Source organism: Eufriesea mexicana, unplaced genomic scaffold (genome assembly GCF_001483705.2).
Source record: "Eufriesea mexicana isolate 0111107269 unplaced genomic scaffold, ASM148370v2 scaffold596, whole genome shotgun sequence".
Classification (NCBI taxonomy): Eukaryota; Metazoa; Arthropoda; class Insecta; order Hymenoptera; family Apidae; genus Eufriesea; species Eufriesea mexicana.
This window is the reverse complement of record NW_016908754.1, coordinates 6447-25479: the sequence shown is the minus strand read 5'-3', so window position 1 is coordinate 25479 and position 19033 is coordinate 6447. Positions and strand designations below refer to the sequence as shown.

General features: G+C 37.8%; 3 protein-coding genes across 4 annotated transcripts in view; 2 read left to right on the top strand and 1 right to left on the bottom strand.

The window, feature by feature from the left end:
• RhoGEF3 (Rho guanine nucleotide exchange factor 3) overlaps positions 1-12717 on the top strand; it is a 113393-nt gene extending 100676 nt beyond the window's left edge. The window contains exons 10-20 of the mRNA XM_017897914.1: positions 3013-3408; positions 3529-3631; positions 3946-4134; positions 5492-5703; positions 7076-7176; positions 8165-8481; positions 8591-8962; positions 9044-9406; positions 9533-9746; positions 9855-10097; positions 10186-12717. Coding sequence (XP_017753403.1) covers positions 3013-3408; positions 3529-3631; positions 3946-4134; positions 5492-5703; positions 7076-7176; positions 8165-8481; positions 8591-8962; positions 9044-9406; positions 9533-9746; positions 9855-10097; positions 10186-10325 — 2650 coding nt within the window. The 3' untranslated portion in view covers positions 10326-12717. The remainder of the gene's footprint in view (positions 1-3012; positions 3409-3528; positions 3632-3945; positions 4135-5491; positions 5704-7075; positions 7177-8164; positions 8482-8590; positions 8963-9043; positions 9407-9532; positions 9747-9854; positions 10098-10185) is intronic.
• Positions 12718-13588: 871 nt separating this feature from the next.
• LOC108546027 (upstream stimulatory factor 2) lies at positions 13589-15160 on the bottom strand. Of its 2 annotated transcripts, XM_017897939.1 has the most exons (6): positions 15120-15160; positions 14859-15011; positions 14596-14686; positions 14120-14498; positions 13890-14042; positions 13589-13795 (listed from the first exon to the last, which is right to left on the bottom strand). In XM_017897939.1, exons 3-6 carry the CDS (start codon positions 14598-14600, stop codon positions 13589-13591), a joined length of 744 nt encoding a protein of 247 aa, XP_017753428.1. In that variant the 5' UTR covers positions 14601-14686; positions 14859-15011; positions 15120-15160. The 2 variants fall into 2 exon arrangements, with proteins under 2 accessions (XP_017753428.1, XP_017753427.1); XM_017897938.1 differs by lacking the exon at positions 14596-14686.
• Positions 15161-16020: 860 nt separating this feature from the next.
• On the top strand, positions 16021-18348 carry LOC108546025 (uncharacterized). The gene is made up of 9 exons (XM_017897935.1): positions 16021-16121; positions 16217-16300; positions 16416-16554; positions 16631-16858; positions 16932-17078; positions 17162-17267; positions 17341-17499; positions 17572-17780; positions 17902-18348. The coding sequence occupies exons 1-9, from the start codon at positions 16024-16026 to the stop codon at positions 18157-18159; spliced, it is 1428 nt and encodes a 475-aa protein (XP_017753424.1). The 5' UTR covers positions 16021-16023; the 3' UTR covers positions 18160-18348.
• The last annotated feature ends 685 nt before the right edge of the window (positions 18349-19033 follow it).

The window sequence follows — 19033 nt, the reverse complement described above, 5'->3', positions numbered from 1 at the left end:
AGGGAAAAGGGAACAGAGAGACACGCGTGGAGAAGAATAGAGGAGACAGGGTACGAGGGAACGGAGATTAGCAGAATCCTCAAAGAGCGAGGGAGTTTGGTGCAGCGTGTCAAATCTGTACGTGGAAGGTGGCGCGTTCGCGATGAGGAGAGGAAAAATTCCGGCGATTAAAAGGAGAACGAGAGAGGAGCCAGCGGGCCACTGTCACTACAATGGATAAATGGTACCTTTTGTGGAGACCGACGGCTCTCCTTGGCCGCTCCTCTCCCGCCCACGATCTTCTGGCCCTACCACGGCAGAAGGAAAGAGCGAACCGAGGGTGAAACGGAGTGAAAGGAGACAACGAGAGAAAGAGAGAGAGAGAGAGAGAGGGAGCGAGAAAAAAACAACGTGCAAAAGGCGGTGGTGGGAGAGGAGGAGCAACCCTCGGCGTGTCGGTTTATACCTGAAGCGACCCTTGAAATCTGTTCTCGGAAGAGTTCACGAGGTGCACTGGCACACAAACCCTGCACGCGTGCACGTGTACACACACAAAGGCACGTGGGACACACGTGAGACTGGATTTGTGTGGCCGCCAGAGCCTTCAGTCGGTCGCGGCTCGTCGTTCGATGCACTTCCTCTTGGGCCACGCTGCTTCCCACCGATTTCCTCCTTTTCACCAGTGGTCCTCGTATTTACGAGTTGTCGTACCTTCTCGCCTGATTCCGCGAACCTGCGTCCGGTTACCGCAGTCTATAGACACGTCCGTGCTTTTACCGAGAAATTCCAACTCTCGCGTGTGATTCCTACCCTTCGTCGCGATACACCGATAGCACCGTGCTCCGTTTACTTTCGCGTTCTTTTCTTTTTTCTTACTTTTACCTTTGTATTCGTTCCTTTCTTTCCTTTCTTTCGTTTCACTCGTCCGTTTCGAACACGAGTGGCATCGCCGCGAAGAAGAGAAAGGATTACAAAGGAAAATGTGGGTGCACGTGTGATCACATCGCGACCGATCAACAAGTGACGCTTCCTCGTTGGAACGTGGAAGAACGGCGACGGATTGTTGTGAAGTTAAAAATTCTAGCCTACAGGAAGGACGATTTCCGTGAATATCTTTATGCCACGGATCGTATAGGCCAACGAGCCACGGCACGGCACACGGACGTGCACACAGGCTTACGGTGGTGGTTTGGTGTACCGGCCGTAGGTTTCAGTCGCCTGTAGACCGTCACTCGACGCATTTCCTGTCTAAAAGTGGTTGCAAGTGGTTGTTCGTGCGTCGAATAATCTCGAGGATTTTTATTATCCACGCCCGAGACGTAATATAAATAGGGAACCGTGAATGAAAGGATCCCTTTCTTCGCTTCACGAATTTGTGCCAAGCTGGGAACGTGTTTTTCCCGATTCCCCGGGAACCAGCTTCCATCGAAACAATTAACGTTTCTTTCGCGCGGATATCTCGCGCGCGAGATGTTTTCGAACGGAGCAAAATACGCGAATGCGTTTCTCGCGAGGAGTTTCAGAAAGTAGGGGAAAAAAGGCGACAGGACGAAAGACGGACCAAGCGTAAAATGTTAGTCGAGCAAGAAGTAATGAAACGCGTTGGATAAACGTTAATCTGCAAGAGGAAAAAATTCATCCGAACCGTCTCGATGATGTGGTACGTGACGTTGCGCTATATTTTCTTTCCAGTTCCACTCGGAAAAACGAAGTATGCGGAAGAACGTAGCGTTACCGAAAACGTAAATGATTCCAAAGATCGTCAGTCGTTGACGTTAATTTTCCGTTCCGCTATCTTCCTCGTAAAAATAGAAAATATCGTTACGGACGCGTAATTAACTCGCGAAGGACAAAGCTAACGAGCTAGAAATTTGCCTATCTTAAAAGGAATAAAATGCGCAACTCGAAACCGACTCGGTTATCTTGTTTATCGTTGAAAATAGTCAAAAAAAGGAAAAAAAAAAGAAAAAAGAAAAGCAAAGGAAAAAAGAAGGGAAAGTTTGTTTTCCGAGGAAGGTGTGTTTCTTCGAATCAGTCCATTCGATTGCAAACAGGAACCGTATATCTCGAATCGCGTAAAACGGCAGATACTTTAAAAACAAAGTCGAGAACCTGGCTCGCTTATATCGCGACTTATAGCAATAACTCTTCGATAATAACACCTAGGCCGCTGTTGGAGTTTCACTCAAAACCGTATCAACGATCTCGATTACTCCGCGAAACGAAAGGATTGCATCTCGGGTTGGCGAAACTCGTAAAATCGCTCGTTACCTTGCCAAACTTTTTCGCGTTTTCAAACAAGATAATAAAACGTTGGCCGCTGTTGTTTAAACAAAGAACCGATCGCTGGTACGATTTTTTGGAGCGAGTAGAACGGAAAAAGTGGCGCGGCGCGGCGCGGCGCGGTTCGGAGAAATGCCGATCGAACGCGAGGGTTTGGAAATATTCGGAAGCCGCGGGTTTCCGTCCTCGAAGAAGGGACACGCGCAGAAGGCTGTTCGTGACGTTGTCGTTTCCGTTATACAGCCTCGTGGCAGCCACTCGGTCAGCTGCCGTGCTCGGTGTTCAGCCGCATAAATTGCCGTACGGCACCTTCGTGATCTATCAATTTTACGACGCTCGTCTCCCGCGGCCTCCGCACCGCGGGAAGAAACGGTGTTGAGTTTCCTACAGCCTGTAAATTATTTTCCACTCGCGATCACAATGGGCCATTGATTAAACGGATAATCGAATCGATCGGCGTGCGCGCCCATTAACTCGGTGTGTACGAGCAGCCTCGAGAAATCGTCGAACAGCCAGAGCTTTTCTTTTCGTTACGTGAAAGTGTGCGTTCGGATGATTGATTCCTCGATGTTTAGAAAAATCTCGATACGACGCTCCTTTTTCTTTTTTTCTTTCGAGGTTGTGCGAGGATATTTTCTAACTGTAACGTGAAACTGTATAATTAGGGTCTCTATTATCGATGATACGAACGCGGTTATTAATATCGAACGTGAACTCTGGCGATAACGTTCGATGATATTGTTGGAACAGTCGACAGTGGTCGGGAGACGAAGAGGACGAGGGCACAACAGGTCACGTAACAACGGAGCATCCTCTGGCAGAGGCGACAATTCCCTTGGTCTCCCACTCGCGTCTTCAAGAGCAGCCCTCTAACTTAAGTGGCAATCTCGTGACCGCTTCCGGGACCCAGAATCCTCCTCGTTCGAGCACGCAGAGCCAGCAAGAGAGCGTTCTGCAGAAATTCAGAAAGAGCTTCTCCTTGAGGTTCCACAAAAAGGGCAGCAAGGAAAGCAACGAGAGCGAGTGTCCGGTCGAAGATAACGATGGATCCGGCCCTCTGGACGAGGAGGAGGAAAGGGAGCCGCCGACTGTGACGGAACAGACCCCTCAGCACAAAGAAGACACCAGTAATGACCAGAAATTCCGGTTAGTTCAATGTCGTTTCGCCGTTTCGCTTTCTCGCGGCGATTAACGTCGAGATTTCGGCGAGAAATTAGCTACGCGATTCGAATAAGGGCGATTAAATATTGAATCTGCTTTCTACAGATTTGGTCCCCTTGTGTGGAGAAGCAGCAAGGAGAGGAAAAAGGGCAGCAAGGCTGCCAGAAACGCGAAGTGCAACAGCGGAGATAGTGGAATACAGATCGAGGTAAGAAGACAGGAAATTTAACGGTAGACAGAACGTACTTATACTTTAGTCCCTAAGAGAAGAAATCTAAAATTCAAATTAGCCAAACTAACGACATGCATACCATTTCCTTGAATCTTCCTTACCAGGAAGACACCCTCGCAACGATACACCATCCGCTAGTCCTTCCGTAAAAATGAATTCCTTGCGAAACGACACGTCAGTCGGTGGACAATATATCGAAACGTATTATTAAGCTAAAACGAAATAGAAAAAGAAAAATCACAGTCCAGCGTAGAGTCGACGAGTAACAAAGTAAATTGTGAACGATATAGATGGTATCTGGTGGAGCATTGACTGGGGGCGGTGGTGGTGGAATGATGGGGGGTGGTGATAGCTCCGAGTCCCACGACACGGATGTCCAAGACGAGACGGACAGCCCGCCAGCCCTTCGTAGGCGAGTCGCCGACAAATCACGACCCCAGTCCGAGCTCATCAACCAGATACTGATCGACAAGTTTAAGGTAAAGACTATCGTTCTTTGCCCCCGTTTACCCCGCTACATGCAATCTTCGTGTTAATCATTAACAACCGCCAGCCGCACGAGAAGTTGCCCGTCATCGCTGTATCTGTGCTTTAACGTCGTTCACTACATGGGAGCACCGCTAAAGGAGAGTGTTCTGTACGTATTTTTGCTCGTAATAAAAGCCACTCGAACGACCACGTTCTCTCGTTACTTTCGTTCGCTCTTTCGAGTACAAGACACTCTCCCTTGTTACAACTTCACTTAACCAAGAACAATTAATTCCGATAGGCTAACGATTGCGTATATGGGTACGATAGCGGAGGAACGAGGATCTCGAGGACAGACGCTTTCGCTTTCGATGAACGTAAAAGACGATCCATTTGTCGTGAATGTTTGGACACGGTTTCATCGCTTTTGTTTCCCTTTGCGCGCAATTTTCATCCGAGTGTCACACAGCGCTACCCTTCCTTCCTTCTACCATTTCCATTCCCGATCATGTATAATTGCTATTGAGAGAGTCGCACATTTGTAATCATTATCGGGCCGCACGTATGCCTGTTTCCTTCGACACAATAACTCGCATTACTCACGTTTGTGTACGGTTTAGCCACGCTCGTACAGATCACCGGCAGTCACTGATACGCGGCCACAGAATATATCGCGTTAGCCAGGATACGAAGAGAGGAAGCGCAGTCCTGGTTAGTTGATATCGAGCCGTGCACCCGAGCGAACACGATTTATGGAATCGTGGACGCGAGTCGAGTCACCAGTGTTTGTTCTTCGTCATCGTGTTTCTGTCTCTCTGTGCTCGTGTCCAAGCACCGCGTCGCGCGTCTCCAAGATACGGGCCCGTTAACGTGTCTCTCAAACGAGTGAATCTTGATCTTCGCGTGTTCCGATAGTGGCAAAGGCCGTTCGAAAATCCACCAACGTTCACGCGAAACGATTTTACGCTAGAACATATATCGCGAGCTTAAAAATGTGAACGACGTAACGTGGAATTAATTCGACACGCGTGAAAGCGATATGGCATCTCTCTTCTAACATCACCAAGTACGTTCTAATTCACGAACCCGACCACTAATCTACCCGCCACGTGTACATAGATCTCACGGTCGCAACTCAAAATACCAGCATCTATCGGTGTTTGTGCATTAACAAAATTCCACGGAACGTGTGAATCTAATAGTAGGCAGAAATGGGAACGGCACTCGGCTTGCTCGACGATCGAACAATTTTCTGGAAGACTGGCTTAACGTCACACGCCCAGAATCGAACGCTGCCAGAAACTTCGCTTACCACGAGGAACCGCTTGGAAACGTAGACGTTAATCGGAGGATGTGTAATACTTTCAGGCGGATCTGCAGAGCCGAGCGTCGAGGCACCAGCATGTACGCAGAACGAACAGCGATTTAGGAGGGCAGAGGTTACTCCAGTGGGATACGAGGTCCGGTTACAGCCACGCGCACAATTACCGCAGGATGCTCTCGACTCCATCGCCGATCAAGACGAGGCCTCCTAGACTCAGTCCGAGGCACTCCTCCCATGACATCGTTACGCTGAGAAGGTGCGTTTAACGAGCGTGATCCGTCCCGTGCTTTCGCACCCTTATCGCAAACGCCTCATTGACTTTTTGCCATTTGCGAGCGGGTGAAGGCAGCTCTCGCGAGGAAACCGCAAACAAACTTTCGGCAATCGTCTACGAAATTGCGTTCTACTCGTTTTCCATGCGAAACGTCGACCTCGAAACCGTTTTGTTATCGTTATCGGGCTGAGTCGACCGTTCTAGCGAATTCGTCACGATGGCTCTATAAATGTTGATTTTAACGAAAATCGAACCGGAGTTTCGGCCGAGAGTCGGAGAGAACCGTCTGAACGGAGTCTTGAGATTTTTTTATAATCCGATTTAGAGACGTAGACGACGATTGCTTGGGTTTCAGTGCAAATACTCGAGGGCATTGCCTTCGTTAGTCAACGAATGCGTAAAATACCAACGCTGCCACGAAAAAAGAGAGTTCCGTGAAAAGACTGGGTGCTTCGTTTCTCGTTTGTTTAGCAAAGAATCGAATCGTACACTTTTTTTCTTTTCTTTTTTTTTCTTCCTTTTTTTTTTGTAAGAAAAACGGCGTGGTCCCGAACGATTCGCACTTTTCCTTTTTCTCTTCTTTTATCTGTTCCTTTTTATTTTCATTTTTGTATTTCTGATCTTCGTTGAATTCGAGACGGATCATAACACGACATTATAATATCATCAAAACAATTCCTTGACGAAATTTAAATTCTTTATTCTCGAACCTTTCCAGTAAATCGAGGGAGAATAGTGGTAGGTAGACGGGTATTATAACAAACCACCTTCTTTTAATTTTTCCTCGTAAAACAGTTGGTCTGTCACGCGTTACTATGTACGGAGTGGTTCTTTCGTAATTTCAATCTTTCCTCGCTTTTCCTCACCTGTAATGAATTTTCTTCACCAAAGTAGAAGTTCCCATCACCCCGATTTGTTTTACATTAGAGAAGGTTACGTAGAAATATCATCGGCTGCTGTTTAGACCACGGTGTAAAAGGTTCGACGAAATTCGGTAGACTAGGAGATAATTATGACATCTAGGGAAAAGTATAAACGCAACTTAGAACGGTCTATATCGTCGTAATAACGGAAATACACGCGGAAATGCGAGTGATTATTCGTCGGTTAAAACGTTACGCGCGAACGGAGACGTGAAGGACTTTTTGAGGTAGGACAGTTTACAGAACCACTCTGTATACACGTGTATACCTTGTCGTATGTATATAAATATATATATATATATATTTACCTATTGTAATTCGTTGCTGAATGTTGTATCGATGCTTCTACGTAAACACAAAGCTTGTTGGTCCTTTATCCGAATATGTGTGGACGAAGAGAAATATTAACGATGATTTTATTCTGGTCCCAGTAACGCGAAAGGGAGGAGTTCTCGGACAAATCTGAGGCGTTCGCTTAGCCAACCACTGGGTATCAATCAGCTATCACCCTTGATGCGCACCAAAACTGCAGGTAAAGCCAACATTTGTCAAACTAGAATCCAGCCTCACTCGTTGATATTGTTTGAGTTCTAACGTAGACTACGTGTCTTCCTTTCTTTCCTTCCAAGCAAATGAGTAATTTATCGCTTCTCCACTTTGGACACTTTGATCAATCGCAAATCGTGGTAATTGCGCTAATCGCACACCGATCTATGTCACATTGGCGCACCGAATCGTTCAATTTTAAAGACATCGTCGGTTATTAATACCAGTCTCGGAAAAATGCACGATCACTCGTTTCTTTTCCTTTCTTTTTCTCTTCTGTCGGAGCACATTGCTTGTTTGCTTGGTACGAAAGTACACTGGTAGCGAACCCGTTGACGAAGATTAGTGCACACTTTCTCTACTCCAGTGGTATCCAGTTTCTCTCTAGACTACCATTTCCGACAGTGCTCTAAGTTAGCATGCACCCTTTGTAAAAATCTCAAAGCATTCACCGTTGTAACAGAGCGCACCTGTAAGAAGAGTTCTTAAACAGTACGGAATGCGGAACACTCCTGTATTAAACGTGTTGATATCTTCGTTCTGTAAGGATTGCTTCCTGTGAATACGCTTTTGTTTGCAAGGTGCAGTAGAAAGCAACCTTAGGGAGCTTCGCGAAACATTCCAGCGATCGAAAGAAACGAATTCTTTTCCCTTCCTCGCCGGGAATAACGGGACATTTTTGCCGCGAATTGTGTTTCGCCAAGCTCTACGAGGAAACTAATTACACGCACAAAACGTGATAAACGATTTTTTAATCTTTCGCTGCCAACGCCAGCAAGCCTACGATGGATGCCTACAGGGTGATTTTTCGCATACGATTGTTTTCCCGATTTATTACAAATTTAACCAACAAATGAAAGAAAAGTGCATACCGATCCAGCGACGGATAGAAAATACGGATAGAAAGATCTGCGGATCACGAGACCGTTCTTCGTTCTCGCGATAATGACAAGCGTTACTTTGTTTGAAACCAGGCGCGAGGTTGCCCGGTGGAAATGTCCTGTCTGAGGACGAACAGGACGGAAGAGGTGGAACATCCGACGATGAGATGATGTCCGACTCGGAATCCTCCATTGCCTCCTTGACGGACAGAAAAAAGTCCTTCGAGCAGACGATGGACGAAGAGGTCGTAATCCTGGCTGAAGCTGTTTGGGACCACGTGGCGATGGAACCGGAGGAGCTAGCTTTCCGTGCTGGCGATGTGATCGAAGTTTTGGACAACCTGGATAAGGACTGGTGGTGGGGTAGTTGCAGAGGAGAGCATGGCTGGTTCCCGGCTGCATTTGTTAGGGTAACGCACCGATTTTTCTTCAGATTTTAAACTAACGATCCTCTGTTTCTTATCGTAAAGGGTAAACGAATTCGAGAATAAACGATAACGTTGGATTTTATGTCTCTAGTTACGCGTAAGCCAAGAGGATACTGTCGAGGATTGTTTGGCGGCGATGGCCTCTGGAGGTACGTCAAATTCGCAACTGAGAAGACGTACCAGTGTTTCGCTATTATCGAACGAACAGGTCAGAACTAGCGTAGTTCGTGAACTAGTTCAAACAGAACGAGATTTCGTTAAGATACTGAGGGATGTCGCGGAGGGTTACATAGCCGAATGTCGACGACGCACAGATATGTTTACCGAGGAACAGATAGAAACGATTTTCATCAACCTCGAAGAGCTTATGGACTTCCAATCTGAGTTTTTAAAGGAGCTAGAAACTAGGATCGACTGGAGTGCTCCGCACAAGAGTTGCGTCGGTGAATGTTTCCTAAACCATGTAAGAAACATCGAAACCATGTAGTATTCGTCAGTTTTGTTTCGCTTAATAATAATCCTATGATATTTGAAATTGTTCCAGAGAGCAGGATTTCGTATGTATTCGGAGTACTGTAACAGTCATCCTATGGCTACCGCCACGTTGCAGGAATTGTATCAACATAATCGTTATAGCAAGTTCTTTGAAGCCTGTAGATTAATGAGAGGACTAATAGAAATTCCTTTAGACGGATATTTGTTAACGCCTGTGCAACGGATATGCAAGTATCCGCTCCAGTTGGCAGAACTGTTGAAGTATACAAAAACCGATCATCCAGATTACCATAAGATTCAGGAAGCTCTAGAAGCGATGCGAGGTGTTGCCGTTTTGATTAACGAAAGAAAGAGGCGAATGGAAAGCCTTGAAAAGCTGGCTGCCTGGCAATTAAGGGTTGAAGGTTGGGAGGTATGAATTTACTTTATTATTTATTACTTAACCGCTTTATATTCTTCCCAATAGCATGGTTTAAAAACCGCAGAAATTGGTTCGATGGTGTTCGATAAGTAACAATATCTTTTACTAATAATATAGGGTGAAGATCTTATAGAAGTTTCGTCCCAATTGATCTATCAAGGCGAAGCTGTAAGAGTCACCACTGGCATGTGGACAAACAATATAACCCTTTTCCTGTTTGACCATCAATTAGTGTATTGTAAGAAAGACATTTTAAAGCGAAATACTTATGTATATAAAGGGCGAATTTATCTCGACACAAGCGAAGTGATTGATGTTCCCGATGGAAAAGGTAATTTTGCAAAATATATATTACCAACGTATTGTCACCCTAATACTAATTTCAATTCTAATCCTAATATTAAATATCAATTATAAATTCTTCATGTTCCGTTCGCAGATCATCAGTTGGGTGTAACAGTGAGGCACTGTTTGAAAGTGTATAGTTGTGTTCGAGATAAGTGGTTGCTGTTCTGTTGTCGCACGGCAGAAGAGAAACGTCGATGGTTGGCAGCCATGGCAGAGGAGCGAAGATTAGTTGCTCAGGACAGAAATGACGGTTTGGAGTTTCCCGCTGCGGCTAGGCAATTGGCTAGGCTCGCCGCGACGAGACAGCAGAACAGACCGCCAATTAAACCTCGTAGTACGTAAAATAATTATTGTTTGAGTCTTTATAGGAAGTACCTTAGAATTATGAGATATTTATAATTGCCTGAACTAAATAATTACAGATAAAACGTACAAAAGAGAGTCGGCTTACGAAATGCCTACAATGATCGGGCAAGCCACGACAAACTCGTTAGGACGTAAAGTTGGCACTTGGTTCACGTTCGGTAGCAGCAAGAAAAATACACGACTTCAGCCGTCCTGAGACAGGCCTACCTTCGTACCATACATTGACTTGTGAAAGTCTAACGAGAAGCGCTTAATCGTTGCTTCGCAACGATGATTTATATCATACCTCATTTAATGTTTGAAAAACATTTCTTAAATTTCTTTTTGTCAGTTTATTCCAATTTTCTCGGTTATTTCGACATTCAAAGGTATTCGAATAATCGAATTCATTTTAATTCGCACGAAAGCAAACGATATCAAGCGCTTGTCATATGTATGGAACGAAGGTTCTTTATTTATCTAATTTTTAAGTTTCACTCTTTAATCGTTATCGATTCAAAAATATCGATACGTCCTGTTAACAGGGTACCAAAACCCTAAAATTTCCATCGGTCCGAGTGTAGTATTCTCTGGTTTAATTTAAACACATACGTTCGATAAAAAGAAAAGTGTAACTTTACAGCATTGACGATATTTATTTCACTGCCTCGAGGAAAATTTTTCTAGATTCCACGCTCTGTCGTCTTACAATCACACAGATCACTGCAATCACGGAGTGACAAGGTATTATCACTTAGTTGTTTCTAGAAAATGATAAACGTTGTTTGATGAAAATATAACCTCAAGAAATATATTATTAATTAACCGTAATCATAAATTCTTGTAAAGGAGGGTATGCGTGCAAGCAACGTTTATACGGGTATCTTAAATGAAATTAATAATATCATAAACTCAGAAAAGATACCGTGCGAAAATTTAGAGCGATTAAAAGTAAGGCGCCAGGTATCGAGGCGAATCAAGTTAATGATATAATCGAAGAAGAAAAAACATAAATTAGAAAACGTGAATGCACCTACTATTAAAAATATACGGATATATGTGTAAAGCCGATAGCGAGCTTTTGCGGTACTAAAGAGAAAGTACTAGTCACTCTTATCACAAAATCACATGAAAGACCAGTGATGATAAAATTTTAGCAGTATCGAAATGCAACCGCTTGTATGTTGTGAGCAATGAATGGATTAGTAATGGCCATCAGTTTTCTATGGTAATAAAGACTGACTGAGAAATGCTTGTTTCCCAGAGATACATGAGCAAATATAGGTACGAGGGTAGCACTGAGAGAAAAGTATAGTCAAAGAGTAACCGAATTTTGCTATAAGTAGATATATTTAGAGTTCCAAAGTGAAGATACATTCTTAAATGTATTTCTGGTTCGATAACCAATTACATAGTCTGTTTTAGAATGCACATTGAAATAAAAAGAAACGACATTGACATAAATATCATGCATTGAAACTTTCTCTCAGTGAAGCGAAACGTATCATAGTACATATTCGTTAAAAAAAAAAAACAAAAAAGAATCTTTAAATTGTTTCACGATACGCCCTTTTACTGCCTAGAATTATTGTCGCTTCACACGAAGCAGTAAATCATAATACTCATCGTAGTTTGTACGAAGGTTTTAAATTTTTGGTAAATGGACGAAGAATTATATTTCTACGTCGGTTACGGAGCGACAGTATTAACGATATAGAAATCACTAAACGTGTAAATACTCGCATATCAAGCTTCTTTTCTACTGCTGCTGTAGAAGTTTCTAAAAAGGAATCATTTGAGACATCGTTCATGTTTTTCTACTCTTGTACAGAAAAAGTGTTACGAAAATATCATGATGAAAGCCAGTCAGCCAGCAAAAACCTCTGTGTTTTGTAGGTAAAAGTTAACAGCATGTACACACTATCTGTAATTCTTCATCGTGAACAATACAATTAACATTTTGAAAAACTAGTCCACCAATTGTGAAAGTTTTCAACACTGCCAATATGTTTACTAAATATGTTTTTATTCGTTTCTGACATTCTTCATCATCTTAACGCATACATAATATTAAAGTATACGTTCGTGAAAACATAACTGTTAATCTCTGTCTTTAACCGTAATTGTGCAGAGAAATAAAGGAAGAAATACTTATGAAACATAAACAATACACAGAAGTATATTTTTGCTTATTTTCTGGCATTGTATTTACTATACGACAAGGACAATATGATGATAAAAGTGAAAGAGCAAGATTCCTACTCAATTGTACAGAGATCATTAATCATTGATGTGTAGTCTAGGAGCGATACATTTGTTGCTGGACCTAATTCTTTTAAGAGTTATTTTTATAGGACAAATTTATTTGTTCGAACGCAATTTCTCTATAAGCATTGTTATGTAAGGACAGTTATAATGGCCAATGTGACTAAATGTAAGGAAAGAAATAACAAAATGTTAATTATAAATGCTGAAACAATAATACCGCATATTGCACATCTCACAGCTTTTCATTCATTGAATCTCACTAACATCAATAAAGAATAAATCTTCTGTAAATTATCAGAGTAATATTACGAATATTCGCAGAACGCATTAGTTATTAATTAAGGAAGACAATTTAAATATTATGACACTTTGTTCTTTGCATTGACCATGCTCTACATATCTTGATAACGACGCGTAACTTAATGTATATGTAATTAATAATTCTATACGATATTCTTTCTATAGCTACAAATTAGAAAATTTGTATTATTACTCTGAAAATATTGTAACAGATTTTGCACAAACGTCAAAATGATGTGCTTGGAAGCAATAATATTACTAGGCATTACAATAATAACAGTTTAAGCTGTTGCATATGGATGTGAATGCATATATTTTCCCTTGTATTGAATATTAATAGTTGCGCATGCATATTAATGATTGGCACATTGTTATGCAAATTCACATCATTAATATGCACGCCCACATTGCACTTTGAAAAATTTAAAAAAGTACTGATACAATAATGTATCGCTTTGTTTTGTGTACATAACTAGGTATTGTACTTTATAAGTGTAAATATTGTAGAACTCTTCATTAGCGGAAACTCCAATATGGTCTAGGCAATAAGGAACTTTAAAATTGAATGACACATAACTTTTGGATAAAGATTAATTATTAATTGATAGCACAATGTTTTGTATATTTGTATATTTAATTTAATGATTTAATAATAAATTACCCTCTTTGCTCGATTGTTCACGTTATAAATAATTATTGTTTATGATATGTACAGTTGAAATTACATAATATGTTTACAATTGTTTTCAAAATATAAATATATACTCAGTTAAATATATGTAAATAAACATTTTATAATTACTATATTATTATTACTTTATTGCACTGAATTATATGTATTTCCTACACGTTACTCTTTACAAATACAATTGAAAATAATTATATATATATATATATATATATTACAGATAATTAGGTACCAAGTATATAAGTTGTATTTTTTGATATTTGAGCTTTTAATTCGGAATTTTCTTTTCTTAATTGATTTACCACTTGCCTTAAAGTTTTAGCTTCTTCTAACAATTGAGCATTTTCATCTAAACTTTGCGAAAAATTCTCTTGTACATCTCGCAATTCCGTAATATACTGACATGCTCTTGCTAAAATTCCTCCCTTACTCTGTAAGCATAAAATTTCTATAAGTGACTGCAAGATACTATAAGAAATATTATAATAAATGGAATAATAGTATAAAAATGGCGCACTGTATTACCTGTAACTCAAAATTAGTTTTCACATCTCCATCTCCTGCTGTACTTTGCTCACATTCTGGTAAAAGCTTTCCCAACTTTGAAATCCAATTATTAATTTTATCTCTACGACGCCTTTCAACCTCATTGTGTGTTACCCTCCTTCTTTCATCTCTCTGTGTGATATTACATATTAATTAATTAATACTGTTCCACAATTAATATTAATTATAGATCATATAATACATATTACCTTCTTAATATTGGTAAGGATATTTTGTGGATTATCTATTTGAAGTTTAACACGTGGTGCAACTGTTCTTGTAGATTCCGAGGTAACTACATCATTACCATTGCTAAGTACATAAAACTGACCACTTATAGGTGATGTTAAAACTTGAACAGTATTATTTATAGATGCAGCTATTGACAACTCAGTATTATTTGTATGATTATCACCAACTTGTACCACACGATACGCTACTGCATTATCGTTTCTATTTATTTCACATAACTGATACTGTATGTTGTCTTCTTCTGTAATAGTTTCTATCTCTGTGTCACAATCTATTATTTCAGCTTCCTCTAGAACTACGCCGACATTGTCATTGCTAATTGTATTCTCATCCACACTATAAAATATTAACTATTTACTAAAAAGAACGAGAAAGTTTAATTAAAAATTATCTACTTAACGTTACGAATATATGTTTCCAAAAGTATATGTACCTCATACATCATACGAGATAACCTTATACGTCATTTCTAATGTTCTCCAATTTTTGTACAAAATAAAAACAAAAATTACATTTTACGAAATCTAAACATAAAAAATTCAAATTCATATATACAATTAATTTTGTTAATTCATAGTGAACGAAATAAACATTTTGTCGATAGTATAGTTTTACTAATCGTTAATAATGCTTTTATATTCAGAACGAGTAATAAAATATGTCTATTAAAATTATACGAAAGATCAAGGAACATACCTTTCATCAATGTTGTCGAAATGATTTAACACTTCCATTTTAATTTTAACTACAGATCGAATTCCTTTCAATCAAGATTCCTTTATGTACACAAGAACCCATTACACTTCACTTAAGCTGTAATGTATTTTCTATAGGCAATGCGTCACAAATCTATATAAATATATACATATAAACAAAGTTAATTATTTTTACAATCAAGAACCATTTAAAAATATTTCAGAAATGATTATTAAAATTAATGCATAGACATATACATACATTGTGTTACAATATCTAAGAAATGATGTCAAACCATTTTAATAAATGTGTAATAATTTTAAAAATAATTATATCTACATGATCAAGCAATTATTTTTGTAAACAATTTTATGGGCTATATATTATTACTTCATTTTAATATTTTTAATAATTAAGTATTTGAAACACTTAGACAATTTCTTTATTCAAATGACAAAAAGAGTGGGAATACCCATGGCCCTTCGCCTTAGCCAAAGTTAAGTGTACGCGTATTCGGTGAATATTCAAAGTCGATTTTCTTGAAAACAAAGTTTCCAATAAAAAAAATTGTATTCTTTTTTCCGATTAGTTTCCGCATGTAGAATCACCTCCTTCCCAATTGTACTACCGTTGCTGGGATACCCTGTATATTTGAATATATATTCAAAACTAGTACTTTTAATAGTGTCTTTTTGTTTTGTTAAATGCACTAAATAATACCAGTAAAATATTATAAAATGATTTAAAATCTATATGAATATTATGTAAAACCAAATAATGAATATAACATTTTTTTATGTAAAAAATGATTACTTGTATATACGTGGAAATATTGGCTGAGAACAACATGAAATCTAAGTAACCAATCTTGGGTAACGTGTTGGGTAATTTTGTATTTGAATTTTGCACATGACAGCATTATTCTATTATTGTAGAATGGTATCATTGTTTTACTGAAGGTTATATTAGTATGTTGTATTAAACGACATATTTGATTTGTGAATTTATTGGTGAAAATTACAATTAAGTTATGTTTAATTTACATATATTTACAGTGTAGTTTATAGAATATAAAAGGTTAGTTACAAAACAATTGACGAAATTAATATTTTTCGAACATATAAATCTTAACCATTCAGAATATTGTATTCTAAACTTCTTTATAATGAAGTATTCAAGCAAGTTTTTGTTTATATTGATTCATTTATTTGTCATTATTTTAATTGTTGATTGTGAAGATGAAAGCTACTTTGAAGATACAATGTAAGTGTGTTCACAAGCTACATTTATTTTTAAAATTAACTAAGATTTGTTGTATTGTGTAAGTACAAAACAAATAATAATTAATTTTTTCACAGAAATGATGAAGAATTCATTAATCCTCATTCATTTTTCTTTGATAAACAGAGTAAAACAATGATTGAAGATATAGAGGTAAACAGGTATGTATACAATGTAAATATAAATACATTAGAATCGAACTTTACGATACGAGAACAATAAATATAATTAAATATTATTCTTTCATTTGCAAAACAATGTAACTATTTTTTTTAGCGTAAAAGATGTTGCAGAGTACAGTATTGTAGCTCGGAATAACTTGAAATCTTATAATCAAATAAATAATTGTAATAGCCATGAAGCAATCTTTTATCAGCGTCTCATTAATTTATTATTATCCAATGTTTATATACAGGTAATATGATAATATTGTTTGTAATATAATTTTTAAGCATATTCGTTACCGAATATATTTTATCTATTACAAATAGAATCAGAATGATGTATCAATAACAGGAGTATTAGAAATATCAATATCTCATTCTCAAATAGAGACACTTAGAAATTTTCATACTCATAAAATGTCTTTGAGGGAAGTTGATGAAATTTTGAGTAATATAATAAAGAAACCGAAAAATTATTATACATTTGGAGTAAAGCATATTTCTGGTATGCTATACAAAGCTTTTCATAGCATATTAAAAATATTACAGGATCATGTAAGAGTATTTATTATACCTTATTATATTTTTGATTTATATTTTGATCTAACAAGAGTTTTATGCATTTTAGCCGGATGGTTTTCTAATCTTATCTGTAATGATAATGGTTGGTTTGACATTTAGAAAAATAGCACAGGGACACAGACTTCCCATTTTTGGTCTTATACAAATTATATTGCTACTGAGTTTCTTTATTACTTGGTGGCAGCTTATAAAGGTATACATTAATCATTAGTAAAGTATTTTAAGTTTAAAACAAATATTATTTTTGATGTAAATTTGTTATACATTCTTTGAAAGGAAGCTGAAATAAAATCTACTGCCGAGCAAATTAAATTTTCAAAGATACCAATCTCATGTGAGCCAGATAAGATGAATATGTGGGATAAAATTGTTGCATTCTTTTGTAAGTATATATTATTCTATAAAATATTGTAAGCTATTTTGAAATGCCACTGACATATCTTTTGTTTTTATAGATGGTGATGATTGTGAGCAGTATTATAGAACAATGATGTCTAATCCAAAACTAAAAATTACACCTGCACTTGCATTATCACATTTTGTTTCTACTGTTATTTTTCACCCAATTACACATATAGGAACTGTTATATCTGTCTTTATAAGTAATGTAACAGGTAATTGAAAAGTTGTATCTGCATAATTTTATTTTAATAGCTTAGTTAATTTAATTTTGTTTATTGTTTCAGATAACTTACCATGGACTTATAGATGGATTATAATATGCATGCTTTTCTTATGTATTGGTAGTGTAATAATAATGATACCCCTTATTCTCTGTGGTGCATCTTTCAATTTAGGCTTATCAGGATTTGGAATTAGTTTTGCGCAAACAAATAGAACAGGTAATTCGTTAGAAAATGTACAAAAACGGGATCCCGTACAAGTAATTTTACAGGTAATATGTGGTTTCATTCATTTCAACTATTATACTTTCGTTTTCGATGTTTGCCTCATATTTTAATTCACATTTTTATTACCAATTATTTGAAAACAACGGAAAATATTAATTTTTATAGCCACGCTCTGTAACCAATGCATTACCAATGGAAGACATATTGAAAACGACACAATTGAACACTCTCCAAGTTTTAAAAAAATGTTGCGAAGAAGAAGTTGCTGTAATGGATAATAATAGTAAGGAAGATTGTGATTTATGCTGTGGCGATACGGTGGAAAATAATAAATTGTCTAAACATAATGATGAAGAAATTGAGAAATGTAAAATAATTGGTGCAGTAAAAATAGAAAAGGACAATGGAAGAGGAGATCGTTGACCTTTGTTAATATTTTATATTAATTTGAATTTTTATGCATGTGATTTATGGTATGCTTAATGTTAGTTTACAATAAACAATAATAACCAAGTAATGCAGCGACCAACATATGTTTCATTATATCATATTTAATGTTAGTAGATCATTGAAAGAATACAAAATGTAGATTATTGTACAGTAATTTATATTCGCAACTTACTGTATAAACAAAATTATCTCAGTATTATTTTAACCGTCTATTTTATTTATAGATATGTATAGTTATTTATAAATAAATTGTGATTGTATAATTGAAGCAACAAAACTATTTAATTTATTTCATGACACAATACAAAAATATTTGAAAGCCATAAATTATAACATTGCTATTTAAGTATATTATTTTTTTACAAACATACAACGTCTATTTAATGTAACCTGCACGTTTCCTATACTATAATAACTGTTTCATTTTCTCGATGAAAAATTTAGGATTTATGTAAGTTTCGTCTAATGAACAAGATGTATTCGTTATATGTAATACTAATGTTTTAATAATCGGAATGATAGAGAAATTTTAAACACGAGATGTAAATATTTTTATGGCAAATGTAAAGTTGACTTACGATTAAGAGAAGTTGAAGATGACGATGCCGTAAAAGTAAGTTCTGCATTCTGTTTAATTCTGTTTATGTCATTTTCGTAACAGAAACATATTTGTATTTGTTTCATCGACATTAATAAACATAAGACACATCGTTTGATATTCTACATTGTTACTTTTGCACATAGCCATTTCAAAGACGAAGCATTTTCCCGCGAAAACGAGGCATAGCTTGCCCAATCGCAAAGCACTTCTAGTCGACGTGAATCCAACATGCCGGTAACGCATGCT

Excerpts from the sequence above, each read along its gene's own strand:
- LOC108546027 (XM_017897938.1), bottom strand. The coding sequence starts at position 14,896 with ATGGAAGTGTTAAATCATTTCGACAACATTGATGAAAG. Across the intron at positions 14,499-14,858 it reads TTCGACAACATTGATGAAAG|TGTGGATGAGAATACAATTA; the intron begins GTATGTTCCTTG and ends AATATTTTATAG. Across the intron at positions 13,796-13,889 it reads AAACTAATTTTGAGTTACAG|AGTAAGGGAGGAATTTTAGC; the intron begins GTAATACAGTGC and ends TTATGCTTACAG.
- LOC108546025 (XM_017897935.1), top strand. The coding sequence starts at position 16,024 with ATGAAGTATTCAAGCAAGTTTTTGTTTATATTGATTCATTTATTTGTC. Across the intron at positions 16,122-16,216 it reads AGCTACTTTGAAGATACAAT|AAATGATGAAGAATTCATTA; the intron begins GTAAGTGTGTTC and ends ATTTTTTCACAG. Across the intron at positions 17,268-17,340 it reads TAAAATTGTTGCATTCTTTT|ATGGTGATGATTGTGAGCAG; the intron begins GTAAGTATATAT and ends TTGTTTTTATAG.